The sequence below is a fragment of the Pelodiscus sinensis genome, chromosome 31 (genome assembly GCF_049634645.1).
Source record: "Pelodiscus sinensis isolate JC-2024 chromosome 31, ASM4963464v1, whole genome shotgun sequence".
NCBI lineage: Eukaryota > Metazoa > Chordata > Testudines > Trionychidae > Pelodiscus > Pelodiscus sinensis.
In genome coordinates, this window is record NC_134741.1 from 4759436 (window position 1) to 4775404 (window position 15969).

Genomic DNA, 15969 nt, shown 5'->3' on the forward strand with positions numbered 1-15969 from the left:
GTGGGGCTGAGTCTCAGTGGGGGGGGGTGACTCTACCCTCTATCCCAGTTGACCCAGTTGTGCCTTGTCGGCACAGAACAGCCACCTACCCGCCTAGGCCTTGGCTGTGTCTGAGCAATGGGGGCAGCCACCCCCTGGGACCACAGGGCCTGAGCTTGTGGGGCCTGAGGAGAGGGGAACGCAAGGGGCTGGAGCAGGCATCTGTGACCACTCTGGGTGCTGCCCAAGGAAATGGGGCAACAAAGCAGAGAGCAGCCCCCTGGGGGGGGGGAGGAGGGTAGCATCTCTTATCACCCCCATTCTCCACCCCACCTGGGGCAGTAAAAAGCCTGTTGGGGGTGTCCAGCCCTGCCTTAGCAGCTGGGGGACACTGGTCCCCAAATGGGTCCTGGCTCTGATGATCTTAATGATGGGGTGAATCACGTGCCTCAGCAGCATGTTGCTTTTATTGGGTGCAAAGGGGAACAGAATTTGATTGTGAAACATGAGGGATAAATGGGGGGATTAATCCCTTTGCCCCTTCAGCCCCCCCCCCTCAAGGAGAATGACTCAGGGCAGTAGCTTCCCTCCAGGAAGGGGACTACGCTGCAATTAGAAGCTCTGAGGAAAACCCCCAGACATGAGGATTTTCTCTCAGTAACGTGGGACCAGCCTGTTGATGACACTGAGCAAAACCCCAATGCATCCACCAGACAGTGAACACACCCAAGAAAGTAGGAGCAAACTATCTACATAGACACCCCAATCCCAGCTCCCCAGTCCCAGCTCACAATAAGGGACACAGTCCTTCAGCTCCTGCCTACGCCTATAAACAGGAGCACCACCAGCTTCTGGATGCCTTAAGAAACCCCCGGCCCTGTAGCATCTGAGAGATTAGCAAAAAATCTGGAGAGTGTCATGTGGTTTTGTGGCACAACCCACTGCCTCAGACAACAAACACGGAGCAGGGGGAGGTGCCCATAAAAGCTTGTTGGGTTTTAAGCTTCTTTTAGTTACAGACTAACATGGCTCCCCCTGAGACTTTTAACCAGGCAAGGGTCTGTGTGTCTGTAACTGCCTGGGAGTTTTCTTAGGTAGCTTGGTGCTTGTTTGGGGCATTTCTGGGGCTCTGACTTCTGTGGTGGTTTTTTTTTTCTTCATTTCCGTCCGGCGAGTGTGATTGGCTCCCAGTTGTGCAACCTGCTTTTAAAAAAAGAAGACAGCTTGAACAGGCTACGCTGCTTCCTTACTCTCAGGAAACGAAACTAACCTGCAGGGCCAGGTTGCAGAGTGGCCATGGCTGCCGGGGACCTGGCCGGGAGCTTCCAGGACGAGGTGACCTGTCCCATCTGCCTGGAATATTTCACAGACCCGGTGACCATTGAGTGTGGGCACAACTTCTGCCGGGCCTGCCTCAGCCAGTGCTGGGGGGAGTTGGAGCCGAACTTCTCCTGCCCCCAGTGCAGAGAGACCATCCTGCAGAGACACCTGCGGCCCAGCTACCAGCTGGGGAACCTGGTGGAGCTGGTGAAACGCCTGCGGCTCCCGGCAGGACCAGCACCCAAGGGGCAGCCAGGGTGCGAGAGGCACCAGGAGGCCCTGAAGCTTTTCTGCCAGGAGGATCAAGCCCCCATCTGCGTGATCTGCAGAGAGTCCCGGGAGCACCGCGCACACACGGCAGTGCCCATCGAGGAGGCTGCCCAGGAGTACAAGGTAGGGACCAGGCTCTGCAGGGTGGGGAGTTACAGGAGCAGTTTCTCTGCAGCAACGGAGCCTCCTGTGTGTGTCTGACCTGCCCTGGGTAAAGCCAGGGGCCTGCCTGGGAACTGCACCCAGTCACATGGAGCTGGGCCAGGCCCAGCAGTGCTGCTGGGCAGTTACCGTGGGCTGGAGAGGGGGGGACCTGCTCCCCCAGCCTCACTGCTCCGTGGCGCTGTTCTCGCTGGGCACGAGCCAGTGGCCGCAAGCAGCCCCCAGCGCCGCTGTCTGTGTTTGCAGGAGCAAATCCTGAGCCGCCTGCAGCGTCTGCGGGAGGAGAGAGACGCGCTCCGGGGCCTGAAATCCGACTGGGCCAAGGAGAGCGAGAGGCTCCTGGTAGGTGCCCTGCCCTGCCCAGCCGCTTTGCATTGGGGCGGGGGGGGGGGGGGGAGGGGGAAGCAGTGACAGCGGGGGGGGGTATGTCTCTGTGCTGGCTGGTGTCTGGGTCATTCAGAAGGTTAAAGAGTTTCAGGGTCGGTGCAGGGACACAGCTCAGAGTCACCTGAACCCATGGGGGGCAGCCTCCACTAGGGTTGCCAGATGGTTTAACAAAAAATACCAAACAGCCCCCTTCTCCCTCCAAAAACAAAACACTGGGAAAAAATTATGTTGAGGAAAAAAAAGGGGGGAGACCAAAGTTATTAAGCAAAAAAAAAAAAGGGGGGGGGGGGAAGGCGCTTCACCTTTAAATGGCCCCGTACTCCTCACTCCCCACCTGTGCCAGACACGACAGGGGAAAATTGTCCCTGCCTGGCTTCCGTCCAAGAGAAATAGGAAATACTGGACATTTCACATGTCTGGTATTTTAGGAGTTTTTTTACCAAGTGGGAGACCCGAATAACAGACGGGTCAGGCAAAAACCGGACACGTGGCAACCCTAGCCTCCACTCGCAGCTACCTGGTGTAAATCTGGAGAGTGACCCCACTGGGGTTTGGGTCAGGCTCCTCTGTTACCCTGGTGTTAGTTCCCACTGGGGTCAGTGGGTTCACCCCCGGGTAGCTGGGAGCAGCCTCTGGCTCTGCCTCTCTCCTGCGGAGGTCAGGGGTGAGGCCTGTCAAAGTGCTGCATGTGCCCAGCTGTGGCAGGGTCAGGCTGAGGGGAGATCTGTGCTGACCCCCGGGTGTGAGTGTCAGACACCCCAGGGATGCCAGTGGCTGGTTTGGGCCCCATTTCCCACGGCCTGGGCTGCACCTCAGTCTGTTGGTGTCGTGACAGAGGTTGGGGTGATTTTCGGTGACACTTTTGCCCTGGGACAAGTCCTGGGCCAGACCCAGCTGGCCTGGCAAAGACACCGAGTGAAACGCTCTGCGCAGCCCGGACAAGGCCCTGCCACTTCCCACGGCCCCTCTCACTGGTGTCCCGGCCCTGCCCGCTCTGCGCCCCCAGAGGCAGACGGACGTGGAGCGACAGCTGGTGCGCTGGGAGTGCGAGCGGCTGCGGCAGTTCCTGGCGGAGCGAGAGCGCCTCCTGCTGGCCCGGCTGGGGGAGCTGGACGAGGAGATTGGGAGGAGGAGGGAGGAACACGCCGCTCGCCTGGGCGAGGAGATTTCCCGGCTCAGCGCCCTGATCTTGGAGCTGGAGGAGACGTGTCGGCAGCCGGCGCTGGAATTGCTGCAGGTGAGATGGGGTCAGATGTGCCCGGAGCCCAGTGTGGGGAGGGGACCCCCTGAGTCACTGGGGGCTCATAGGGTAACTCAGCGCAGAGAGCAGGGCCCGGGGTGGCTGCAGGGCTGGGGCCCCAGGGCTGCAGAGAGGCAGGAGTTTGGCCCATTGGGAAGGCTGGTGAAAAAGTGGGCCTGGCCCCCTGCAAAGCAGCTGATGTAAAAGGGGCTCGGCTCCCCCTAGCACAGCCCTTCAGTGGGTCTGCCACCTGGGGGAGCAACCTGTGGGGCAGGGGAGCCATTTGGGGCAGGGGCTGAGCTGGGCCATGGGCACTGACTCTCTGCTCTGTCTCCTTCCACTCTAGGGTGTGAGAAGCGCCGTGAGCAGGTACGTCCGGGCTCCATCTGCCCCCCACCCTCATCATGCTGGGAGCAGGCTCAGAGCCCGGGCTGTGAATCCAGCCCCAGCCACCAACCATGGGACTGCCGTACCCTCTGAACCCTGCCTCCTCCGTACCCACTGCCCTGGGGTCACTGCCACTGTGGGGGTGTGAGGCACCCTGGGAGGGGACTGCCCCACAGCTCTGGGATGGGGAACACTCCCCGGGGGCCGGGCTGGCTCAGGGGAATATTAATAGGGCTGAGGCCTGTCACCCCAAGGGCCCAGCTGGGACCCGGCCCCAGCTTTGGCCTGGCCCATGAGGGGGCCTCTGGGGAAAGAGCCAAGTGTCCCAGGCCAGGCCTTGGGGGGAGTGTCCCCATCCCACAGTCCTCACCCCATGGCGAGTGACCCGGCCCCTGGGGGCTGAGCGGAGAAGCTGAGGAGCGGCTGGGCCTGGAGAACGGGCCCTTCTCTCAGCCCAGGGAGCGGCCCAGCGAGGTCCTAGGGGGGCACATTGGCCAGGCTGGGTGTGCGGGAGTTGGGCCTGGTGCTGCCTGGGCTGCTTTCCCTCTGGCTGGAGAGAGGCCCCCAGGCTGTGTCCGCAGGAAAAACTCCCTGGGCAGCCGAGGTCCAGGCCCTGTGAGCTCTGCCTGTGGCCCAGCCCCCACCCGCTCCCCTGTGTGGCTGGGGCAGGAGGGTGAGTCAGGAGGCCAATAACACCCTCGTGTCTCTGCAGGGGTGAGGAGGCGACGTCGCCGCATCCTGCGCCCAAGTGCCCGGAGCTGGAGCGGAGAATCCGGGACTTCCCAGGAGAGAACAGTCTCCAGGGGGTCATGACGGGATTCCTGGGTACGGGGCGGCGCTGCTGGGGGCTCCTCTCTCACTGTCTGGGGGTGTGGGGAGGGGCGTGGAAAGGCCCAGCCGGGTTCCTGAGACTCCAGGGTCTGCTCCTGGAGGGCTGGCAGGTTCCTGAGCCCTGGAAGGGGGGGGTGGGGGGCGGCGGCGAGCTGCTCTGAGCAGAACGGCAGGATCCCAGCGGGATGTGAATGGCAGAGAACAGGCGCGGGGAGTGAAGGTGCCTCCCCTGCTGTCCCTATGGCCGCCCCCTCCTGCTGCCGAGCAGAGAGTCCCCCAGCCCAGCCTGCGCGGGCCGAGGGGCAGGGGGAGGTTTCTGGGGATGCTGGGAGCTGGTTACCGTGGGAGACGTCACAGACTCAGGGCTCGAGTCCCAGCCGCGCGCCTGGGCCCGGTGTCTGAACCCCTTGGGCCAGACGCTCAGAGCTGGGCAGGTGCCTGGTGAGTCACACAGGGGCCTGGCGGGAGTTTCAGAATCCCCAGAGCAGCTGGGCCCCTAACTCCCTCTGGTGGCCATAGGAGTTGGGCACCTCTCCTGTTCTTGTGCGTGTGAAATCCCAGGGGCTGCGTGGCTGGGGATGGAAACACTTGAGAGAAGCTGGCTCCGGGGCCTTGCTCCCCAGGGACCCACTGGCAGCGCTGGGCAGAGCTGGGCTGTGAGCCCTGGGCACTGCCTCCCCACTGACGGGTTTTTCTCTTCCCTTGCAGGGGCGCTGGCTGCGGAGAGAGGTGAGGATCCCGGGTGCTGCCTTAGGGCTGGGCAAGGCAGCTGCTGGGAGCCTATTCCCCCCACCCAGAGCAGCTCCATGGTTGGGCGGGCACGAGGGGATTGGTGCAGGGGGGAGTCCAGCTGGAGAGTGTGGGACAGAGCAGCCGAGGGGAGACAGAGGCTGTGGGGAGCCAGGGCAGATCCGAGGGTGGTGGAAGGAGCCAGAACATCCCTACTCTGCGGTGGGAATTCTCACCTCTCTCTCTCTGCTTGTTCCAGGACTCAGGCGAGCCCGAGGATTCGCAGGTAACTGGCCTTGCACTGGTGTCGGTGACGCCATCTCCCACCCTTGGGAGAGACTGGCTCCCAGAAGCCCCCCCACCCGCCCGGCCCTTGGGGAGCAATAACACCAGACCCTTGGGCCCACCCCTGTGCAGGGACCCCACAGGCAGGGGCTGGGAGTCGGGGGGCCTCACACACCCTGCTGGCAAAGCTGGATCCTGGTGAGGGGCTGGGGGTGTTGGGGAGCCAGGTTGTGACTCCAGAGCTAAGGCCAGGAGCCGCTTCCCACCTGAACCCTGCTCATCCCCCTTCGGCCTGGGGCAGGAAACCGCTTCCTGGCAGGGTCCCCTCGGTGCTCTGCAGCCTGGGGAGAAAACTCCGGGCGTGTCCAGCCAGTGGGGCTGGGCCCAGGGCAAACCAGTGTCTGGCAGTGTCTGGTTCTGGGCCCCGTCTCCTGTTTAAACAAACGGGCTATGTCTATACTGAACTGTTTTGTGCAAGAAATATGCAAATGAGGCAAAGCATGGAATATTGCTATGCCTCATTTGCATAATTAATTCAGCTTCATTTTTGCACACGAGGTTTTTGCACAAAAAGGCACTGTCTACACCGCTCCTTTTTGTGCAACAGTCTCTTGTGCAAAAAGCGGCCGCTCGTAAATTATGCAAATGAGGTGTGGTGGTATTCCACGCTTTGCCTCATTTGCATATTTCTTGCACAAAACAGCGCAGTAGCCAAGGGGTCTGTCTGCTTGGCCCAGGGCAGTGAGTCTCCAAGCCGCGGGGAGCACACAACAGGGGGGTGGCTGGGTCAGCACAGGCCAGGTGCAGGCCCTGATACCTGGGGGGGGCTCAGCAGAGAAGGTCGTGTGAGATCGGCAGTGACAGCCCCCCAAGCTCTTCAGGGCTATTTAGTGCTGGGGCATGAACCCCACAACCAGAGTCTGCCCCTCCCGGCTCTGGGACGCGCTGCCCACCTGTGTAGCCAAACCTGCCATGTCTGCAGACCCCCGGTATGAGACCCCCAGGCTGGACGAGGGGAGCCAGGAGGGTGTCTGGGGCAGTTGCTAGCTGCCCCCCTGTGCTCTATGAGGGGGGCTCTGTGGCCAGTGCCGGTGCTGGGGGATGCCGGGGCAGTGGCAGAGGGTCTGTGCCGCTTGCAGGGCCCAGGGGACACGTTGCTCTGGGCAGAGAGTTCAGGCTGGAGCCAAGTCTCCACTGGCAGCCGGGTCTGTGGGCTGAGATCAGGGCTGGGGGGATTTTCCTGGCCAGGGCACATTTCACAACCGCTCTGGAGTGTCCCAGTTGGTGCCCTGAGCCCGGCCGGCCCGTCACCGTGTGGGGCTGGGGTTGGGGACAGTCCGTCCCTGCCGGTCACTGGGGCCTGGGCGCCTCAGCTGCTCAGGCAGGTTTGCAGAGGGGCTGGGCAATCGGGTGCTAATGGTTCATCGGCAGAACAATTCGATTTGGGGTCCAGTGAAACTGCTCCCGGCCCCAGGCTGAGTTTGCTGGCGAGTGTCCATGGACAGAGCCAGGTGCCGCCGCTTCCCTTCCAGCCTGTAGCCCAGGGGCGGGGACCCAGCTGGGAGCCCCAGGTCCCTTCCCTGTGTGGGGCGGGGCAGAGATGGGAATGTGGGTCCCCCCTCAGGTGGGGGCTGGAACCGCTGGGCTCCGGGGGTCTGACGTGCAGTCCCCTCAGTCTCTGCTGCTGCAGATGCTCCCCTGGGTGTAAACACGGCCCTGGGCCCTGGGCAGAGCGTGGGGGTAAGACTGGCTCTGCAGCACAGTGGGGCGGCCCCGCCTGGGAACCCAGAGTCCAGCCCCAGTGACCTGCAATTACTGACCCATAACTCAGTGAGGGGAGGGGCACGGCCCCGGCACAGCAGCGTCCGAGGCCGTGGGAGCCGGGTTCCCTTGCACCGATGCAGCTGCCCCCGTGCAAACCCCCAGTGCAGCCACGTGGGTGTGAACTGGGACTGGCCCCAGTGCAGCTTCTCCCAGGTGGAGGGGCAGGAAATGGGGAATTGCCCCTTCCCCTCCCCACTGCCCTCATTAGCAACAGCCCATTGGTTTGCAGTTGCACCCCCGCCCATCCTCCACTGCCCTGCCCCTCCTAGGAGCCCTGGGGGGGGGGGGGGGGCTGGGCTGGGGTGGTGGAGGCCTGTCCCCTCCCCTTCCTATATCCGTCCTTACGCTCCACCCCTCAATCCCCCTGGCACCTGCCCTTCCCCTTCCCCTCCCCACAGCCTCCTGGTGCTGCCTCCTTCCCTCACTGCCCCCCCAACGCCTGCCCCCTGCCTCCTCCTTCTCTGTGCCCACCCCCTCACCGCCCTCTGCCCCTGGTTCTCCTCACGCCCCTCTGCACCCTCACATGTGACTTGCCCCACCCCCCATCTTCCTCATGCCCCCTCCTTTCACCCCCTCTGCCCCGGCACCCACTGCTCCCTCCCCTCCCCCTTCCTTTTGTCTGCCCCTCCCTTCCCCCTTCTCTCCCCTGGCACCTGCCCCTCCCCCTGCCCTCTGGTGCCCTCCCTTCCCTCGCCCCCTTCAGCCTCCAATAGCTGCTTCACACCTGGCCCCTTCTTGGCCCTGGTGCCTGTCGCACTCCAGGCTGCACCCCTGAGCCCTGGCACCTGCTGCTTGTACCTTGTAGCCCCTGACATCCCCCCCCCCATTCCCTTGCCCTCCCACCCCCTGGCACCTGCCCCTCCTCCCACACTTTGTGCCCTCTAGCCCCTGGCATCTGCCCCACGTAGGCCTCAGCATGAGCCCTTCCCTCACCCCCTGTGCCTGCCCCTCCCCTCCCCTCTGCTTCCCGATACCTGCACCCTCCCACTCCCCAAACCACTGGTGCCAGCCCCTTTGTGCTCCCCTCCCCTGGCCCCCTGGGCCCATCTCTCCCCGCTGCTTTCCCAGCGCAAGTCCCTGCCTTTGGCCCCCTTTGGGCCCCCTGATGTTTGCTCCTTCCCCTCCCTCCTCCTCCAGCCCATTGGTGCCCTTCCCTCCTCTCTGGGTCCTGCCCCTCCCCTCACCTTCCCCTAACTTCTGGGTCCTGCCCCTCCACTCACCTTTCCTCTGTCCCCTTGTGCCCTCCCTTCTCCACCCTCCTCTGCTCCCCTGTTCCCTTGTCCCCACTCTGCCCCCTGGTGCCTGCCCTGCTCCTCTCTGCCCTGCTTGTCTCTGCCCCTCTGCTCTGCCCCCCCCCCCCCAACCTCTGGTACTGCTCCTTCCTTTGCCCATCTCTGTTCTCCTGGCACCTGCCCTGCATGCCCCTCCCCCCTTGATAACCACCCTCCCCATGCTGCCCTTTTGCCCCCTGGGGTCTGCCCCCCATGTCCCACCTCTCTATTTTCCCTCATCACCTGGCCGGCCAGTCTCCCACCCCCTCCTTGCCCCTGGGGCCACGTGAGGCCTGGAGAATGTGGGCAGGTGAGGAGAACGTGAGTCAGGAAGTGTCATTTCCCCTTCACTGCACACAGGAGCCAGGGGCACCCAGTGACGTGACCAGGCAGTGAGACTGACCCACACACAAGGCAGCGTTTCCTCATGCAGCGCAGTCGGCCGGCGGGGCTCTGCCGGGGGTGGGGTGAAGGCCAAAGTCACAGCATGGTCAGAAAGGGCAAGATCCGTTCACGGAGGGTCGCTCCGCCAGTGGCTCTGAGCCAGGACGGGCAGGGATGCGCCAGCCTGATCTGAGTGTCCCCAACCTCTGTGCGCCGGACGCTGGGAGTGGGCGACAGGGCAGGGATCACTAGACGATTCCCTCCTCTGCTCATTCCCTCTGGCTGCTCCAGGCACTGCAGTGGCAGGAGGCAGGACACTGGGCAGAGGGACCAGGGGTCTGGCCCAATATGGCTGATTTTGCATAAATATTAATTAAAATAACAACACAGTTAATACAGAAACTCCCCCGAACACTGGCCTGTCGCGCTAGTGATGTTGTGACACAACGACCTTGGAAAATGATGGATTTTAAAAGTCTTGGCCTCCTAGGAAACCTGTTTTTCTATCTGATTCCCAGGCACAAAGCAGGGCGCTGGAGCAAGGTCACTGACACACAGTCCCACAGAACCATGTTCTGGCTGCTGCTTGTTTGCTGCACCACCGTTCCCGCTACTGCTCCATCTCCAATGGCCCGGCCCCGGCCCCTTCTGCTGCCCCACTCCCTCCCCCCCCCCCCCCCCGCACACATATGCCCTCAGCCCATTCCCTCAAGGTCCCACCAGCTCTGGGTGATGGCAGTTCTGAGTGGGGAACCTCTCCCCACACACTGACCCCAGCAGGGCTCATCCCTGAGAGCTCTGTGACTGCAGCTCCAGCCATCACTGAACACACCCAAAGGCTCCGTCTGGCCCAGGAAGCTCTGTCTGCTCAGGAGAGAGGGGCCGGCAAACCCCTGGGCCACCCGCCCTCTCTTCACCGGCCCCCGGCAGCACCACCCTGCTCCCCAGCGCAGGGCGTGTGGGGGTGGCCAGGGCTTAACCTGTCACCAGAGAGGGGCCGGGCTCCAGCATGTTTGTTATTTTCCCAACTGAATTGCTGAGCCCAGAGGTGCCAGGGCTGAGAACTGAGGTCTCAAAGGGGCCAAGTGCGTCTGTATCTTTAAAAAGCCTCAAAAACCAACAAGTGCTCCTGTAGCAGCTGAGAAACCAACAACCAATCCAGTCATCTCTCTGTTAGGCTGTAAGCCCAGAGGGGCCAGGGCTGGGAACTGACGAGTGCCGTGGGGCCGGAGCTGAGCCCTGGGCCAGTCCTCGCACAGATTCGGTGCTGAGGGTCCCTCCCCCAGGCAGGCCCGGCCCAGCTCTGCTGCTGCCCGTCACTCAGACACTAAAAGGGTCCCGGCATTTCCTGACCCCACATGGCACCTCAGTGGTTTGTGCCCAGCCCCAGGCAGAACGGATCCCCGGGCAGCCCGGCTCTGTGGGCCGGGCCCCAGGCAGGGCAGGCGTGTCCCTGGCAATACAGGCTGGGCCTGGCATCATCCCAGTCCGGCTCCTCATGAGCTGTCCCGGGGGAGGGGCTCCCTCAGACCCTGCTTACACACCAGCGGGTTGGCCAGGGCAGCCGGACCAGCCCCACCAGCACAGACAGCAGCCAGGAGAGCTCGTCCGGGCCCTGCTGACACACCCGCCCTGCGCGCTCAGGGGAGAGTCAGGAGCTGCCCAGTGGATCAGCAGAATGTTCATGTGGCCACAGCCCGTGTGTCTCCTGGGCGCACCTCAGTGCACGTCATAAAATGTATTCCACACACGGCTAGGCACAGTTGGAGGGAGCACTGGTGTACACCCCCCGGGGATTCTAGGGACACTCTGGCTGGAACCTGCCCCTCCCTTCACCCTCCTCTGTGCTCATAGTGCCTGTTCCTCTTGCCCCCACTGCCCCCCTTCTGCCCCCTCATCTGTGCCTCCCCTTCCCTCTCCCAGCATCAGCCTGTCCCCTCCCCCCAACCCCGCCCCACTGACACCTTCCCACCCCTCCCCCGCTCCTCCTGCCCTTTCCCTTCACTGTCTCCCCCTTGGCCCCTGATAGCCCTGGTGCCTGCCCCTCCTCCTGCCCCATTGCTGCCAGCCCGCCTGCTCCTCCTCTGCCCCCTGCCTTTAACCCCTCCCCCTTTGCCTCTCTAGCCCCCTGGCACCCACCCTTCCCACCCACTGAGAATAAAACCTTCCCCCCCCCCATCTGCCCTGGTGCCTTCCCCATCCCTGTCCCCCAGCATTTGTCTCTCCCTCACTCTGCCCCTTCCTCCTTCCCCTTTCTCCTCCTGCCCTGCCCCCTCCCCTCAGCACAAGCCCCTTTCCTCTCCCCCACCTCCGCCCTGGTACCTGTCCCCTCCCCCCACATTTCCTCCACCTTCCCCTTAGTTCTCCCCTGCCCCTCGCCCTCTGCCCCCCCCCGACCCTGCATCCCTCATCCCCCTCTAGTCCCTGGGACCAGCCTCTCTGGTCACTGCTCCTCTGCCTCCCTGAGGCCCCTCTCTGCCTTCACCTCCGTCAGAATCACAGAACTGGCAGGGACCTCGAGAGTCATCGAGTCCAGTCCCCGGCCCTCACGGCAGGACCAAGCACCATCCAGACCATCCCTGACAGGTGTGTGTCCAACCTGCTCTTCAATAGCCCCAGGGATGGAGACTCCACAACCCCCCCCAGGCAATTTATTCCAGTGTCTCACCACCCGGACAGCCAGGAAGTTTTTCCTGGTGTCCAACCTAAACCTCCCTTGCTGCAGTTTGAGCCCATTGCTGCTTGTCCTGTCCTCAGAGGCCAAGGGGAACAATTTTTCTCCCTCCTCCTTGTGACACCCTTTTAGATACTTGAAAACCGCTCTCATGTCCCCTCTCAGTCTGCTCCTTTCCAAACTAAACAAGCCCAATTCCTTCAGCCTCCCCTCCTAGCTCATGTTCTCTCGACCTTTCATCATTCGTGTTGCTCTTCTCTGGACCTTCTCCAATTTCTCCGCCTCTCTCCTGAAATGTGGGGCCCAGAACTGGACACAAGACTCCAGCTGAGGCCTGATCAGCGCAGGGCAGAGTGGAAGGACGACTCCTCGTGTCTCGCTCACAGCGCTCCTGGGAATCTGCCTCCCTGGCGCCTGCTCTTCCCTTTGCCCCTCGGCCTGCCTGGGGTCTCCTCCCTGGGTCCCCTTTGGGTCCTGTGGTGTAGGCCCCACCCCATCTCTGCCGCACTGGTGCCCACATCTCCTCCCCCCTCTGCCTCCCTAGGGCCTGCCCTTCCCCACACCCCTCTGTCTGCCCCCCTGTGCCCCTCTGCTCCCTTCCTCCCCCTCTGCCCTCTGGTGTCCACCCCTCCCTCTGCCCTCCTAGCATCTGCCCCTCCACTCAGCCCCCCAGGGGACTGCCCCTTCCCTCACCCCTCTGTCCCCTTGTGCCTGCTCCTCTTGCCCCACATTGGCCCTACAGTTGCTCCCTCTGCTCCATCCCTCCCTTCCCCTCTCTCCCATCATCTGCCCCTCCCCCTTCCTCTCCCAGCAATACCCTGCCCCTCCCCCCACTGTGAGCTTGCCGCCCCTCCCCCGCTCCTCCCGCCCTTTTCCTGCTCTGTGTCTCCTCACGGGCAGAGGGGCCTGACTCCCCTCAGGTAATAACCCCCCCCCCCCCGCACAGCGATTAACGGGGGGGGGGGCAGGTTAATTTCCCGCTGACCCCAGGGACCCGCCCCTGCCCCCGGCCCTGACTCTGTGACTCTCTCCCCAGTGGACGTGACGCTGGATCCAGACACGGCTCATCCCAACCTCGTCCTGTCTGAGGATCGGAAACGTGTGAGACACGGAGACACGAGCCAGGATCTGCCCGACACCCCCGAGAGATTTGATAGTTACCCTGAATTGCTGGGCGCCGAGGGGTTCGCGGGCGGGCGGCGTTACTGGGAGGTGGAGGTGGGAGACAAGACTAAGTGGACTCTGGGGGTCTGCAGGGAATCTGTGAGCAGGAAGGGGGAGAGCACATACTCACCTGGGGATGGATACTGGGTCGTGTGGCTGAGGGACGGGGGATACGAGGCCCTCACCTCCCCCTCGACCCTCCTCCCTGTGAGCGCCAGGCCCAGCCGGGTGGGGGTTTTCCTGGACTACGAGGCGGGCGAGGTCTCGTTTTACAATGTGACTGACAGGTCCCATCTCTTCACCTTCACCGGCACCTTCTCCGGGACGCTGCACCCGTATTTCAGTCCCTGTAACAACGCCGGGGGCACCAACGCGGCTCCCCTGACCATCTGCCCGGTGCCGGCCCAGGCGGGAGGGAATCCCTGCCCCTGACACTGACCCCACGGCACCGACTGGCCCCTCCCAGCGCTGCAGCTCTTCCCCCAGGTCGGGGCCAGTTACCTGGGTGTTTTGTGCCAACCGGTCACTGCCCCTTTCCCTTTGCAACTGGAGCCTCCAGTGGAAAACCGGACACCTGGCAGCCCAGCCCAGGCTGGGTGAATGGGACCCCCTGGCTGGGAAGAACCCAGGCTGCCTTTCCCCCCCATCCCAGGGTGAGGCTGGTAAGAAATGTGGCCAGACAGCAGGTTGGGTTTGCTGCCCTCACCTTGCCCCCTCCCCTGCCCCAGGGGGAGCAGATGGTGGGGGAGGGAGAAGGGGACTTTCACTCCTGTCAGAATTTTCTAACTCTGTGAAATCTCAGTGTCAAATATGAATGAAAAACATCTTCTAATTTAGAAACTGTTGTTATTGTAACAAGGTGCCCACATAGCTATTGTTTCATTTACAGTTCAACAGCTTTTTATTAAAAATCTATTTTTAGAAATGGAATGATTGACCTTTATTCTTCCCTCATGTCGATATTGACATTTGACAGGTTTACAGTTGTGTACATCCTTGGCATGTCAGCTGCGGCACTTCAAGAAATCCAAAATATTTCTCTGAACCCAATTAAATAATTAATTTGGTAACAGTAACAATGCCCATGTGCCATAACCAGCGCAGTGACACGTGTGCGGCTGCTTCCTTGCTTGCTTGCCTTGACTGGCTCTAGAAAGCAGGGCTCGTACACCCCATACTGCACTGCACCTTTGAACAGTCATAGGTGAAAAAAACCACAGAATGAATTAACCAATCTCATAAGATCCATGCGATTTTGTACCATTCTGTGAACTTCTGACTGCTTTAAATCATGTGATTTTCAACTGTCTAGCTACAGGTCACTGGTAATTGAGACATGGCCCCTCCTGGTCTGCTCCTGCATCAATTAACACCACACAGTCCCCAACCTCACATCCTGTCTTCCTCTCCATAGAAATCTCTGCTGCAATATCCTCTTTTTAGTTTATTTTTCTATAGAAATATTATTTGCAGCCAGTGTCCACTGTTGATTTCAGAGCAGTGTCAGGCTGTTCATGTCCTTGGTTTTAAAAACACAACACATGTAGTTTGGTAAAGAAACAGAGAAGGGATCCTTTTACCGAGTCATCACAAATTAACTTAGATTAAGGCTAAATGTTGTAATTCTGGGGAAGAAAAATCTGCATTTCCCTTAGGGATTGACTGAACAAGAAGTAGAATGTAATCATAGAATAATAGGACTGGAAGGGACCTCGAAAGGTCATCGAGTCCAGTCCCCTGCCCTCATGGCAGGACCAAATACTGTCTAGACCATCTCTGATAGAAATTTACCTAACCTACTCTTCAATATCTCCAGAGATGGGGATTCCACAACCTCCCTGGGCAATTTATACCAGTGTCTGACTACCCTGACAGTTAGGAACATTTTTCTAAATTCCAACCAAAACCTCCCTTGCTGCAGTTTAAGCCCATTGCTTCTTGTTCTATCCTCAGAGGCCAAGATGGACAAGTTGTCTCCCTCATTCTTATGACACCCTTTTAGATACCTGAAAACTGTTATCATGTCCCCCCTCAATCGTCTCTTTTCTAAACTAAACAAACCCAATTCTTTCAGCCTTCCCTCATAAGTCATGTTCTCTAGACCTTTCATCATTCTCGTTGCTCTTCTATGGACTCTCTCCAATTTCTCCACATCTTTCTTGAAATGCGGTGCCCAGAACTGGACACAGTACTCCAATTGAGGCCTAACCAGTGCAGAGTAGAGCGGAAGAATGACTTCTCGTGTCTTGCTCACAGCACACCTGTTAATACATCCCAGAATCATGTCTGCTTTCTTTGCAACAGCATCACACTGCTGACTCATATTGAACTTGTGGTCCACTATAACCCCTAGATCCCTTTCTGCTGTACTCCTTCCTAGACCGTCACTTCCAATTCTGTATGTGTGAAACTGATTGTTCCTTCCTAAGTGGAGCACTTCGCATTTGTATTTGTTAAATTTCATCCTATTTACCTCAGACGATTTCTCCAATTTGTCCAAGTCATATTGAATTATGACCCTATCCTGCAGATTAGTCGCGATCCCTCCCAGCTTGGTATCATCAGCAAACTTAATAAGCGGACTTTCTATACCAATATCTAAATCGATGATGAAGATATTGAACAGAGCCGATCCCAAAACAGACCCCTGTGGAACCCCACTTGTTATGCCTTTCCAGCAGGATTGTGAACCATTAATAACCACTCTCTGAGTATGGTTATCCAGCCAGTTATGCACCCACCTTATAGTAGCCCCATCTAAGTTGTATTTACCTAGTTTATTGATAAGAATATCATGCGAGACCATATCAAATGCCTTACTAAAGTCTAGGTATACCACCTCCACCGCTTCTCCCTTATCCACAAGACTCATTATCCTATTAAAGAAAGCTATCCGATTGGTTTGACATGATTTGTTCTTTACAAATTCATGCTGGCTGTACCCTATCACCTTGCCACTTTCCAAGTGTTTACAGATGATTTCCTTAATTACTTGCTCCATTATCTTCCCTGGCACAGAAGTTAAACTAACTGGTCTGTAGTTTCCTGGGTTGTTCTTATTT

The 15969-nt window shown here is 59.9% G+C and overlaps 1 protein-coding gene across 1 annotated transcript; it reads left to right on the forward strand.

Annotated features, from left to right (window-relative positions):
• The first annotated feature begins 944 nt into the window (after positions 1–944).
• Positions 945–13810, forward strand: LOC142821622 (zinc finger protein RFP-like). Its single transcript, XM_075913178.1, has 8 exons — positions 945–1692; positions 1978–2073; positions 3125–3355; positions 3705–3727; positions 4458–4570; positions 5285–5305; positions 5565–5591; positions 12780–13810. The coding sequence occupies exons 1-8, from the start codon at positions 1276–1278 to the stop codon at positions 13337–13339; spliced, it is 1488 nt and encodes a 495-aa protein (XP_075769293.1). The 5' UTR covers positions 945–1275; the 3' UTR covers positions 13340–13810.
• Positions 13811–15969: the final 2159 nt, after the last annotated feature.

What these genes read in the sequence shown, in the direction of transcription:
- LOC142821622 (XM_075913178.1), top strand. Translation starts at nt 1,276, where the DNA reads ATGGCTGCCGGGGACCTGGCCGGGAGCTTCCAGGACGAGGTGACCTGT. An exon ending in GTGAGAAGCGCCGTGAGCAG is followed by an intron (nt 3,728 to 4,457) that starts GTACGTCCGGGC and finishes GTGTCTCTGCAG; the next exon opens with GGGTGAGGAGGCGACGTCGC. An exon ending in GGCGCTGGCTGCGGAGAGAG is followed by an intron (nt 5,306 to 5,564) that starts GTGAGGATCCCG and finishes TGCTTGTTCCAG; the next exon opens with GACTCAGGCGAGCCCGAGGA.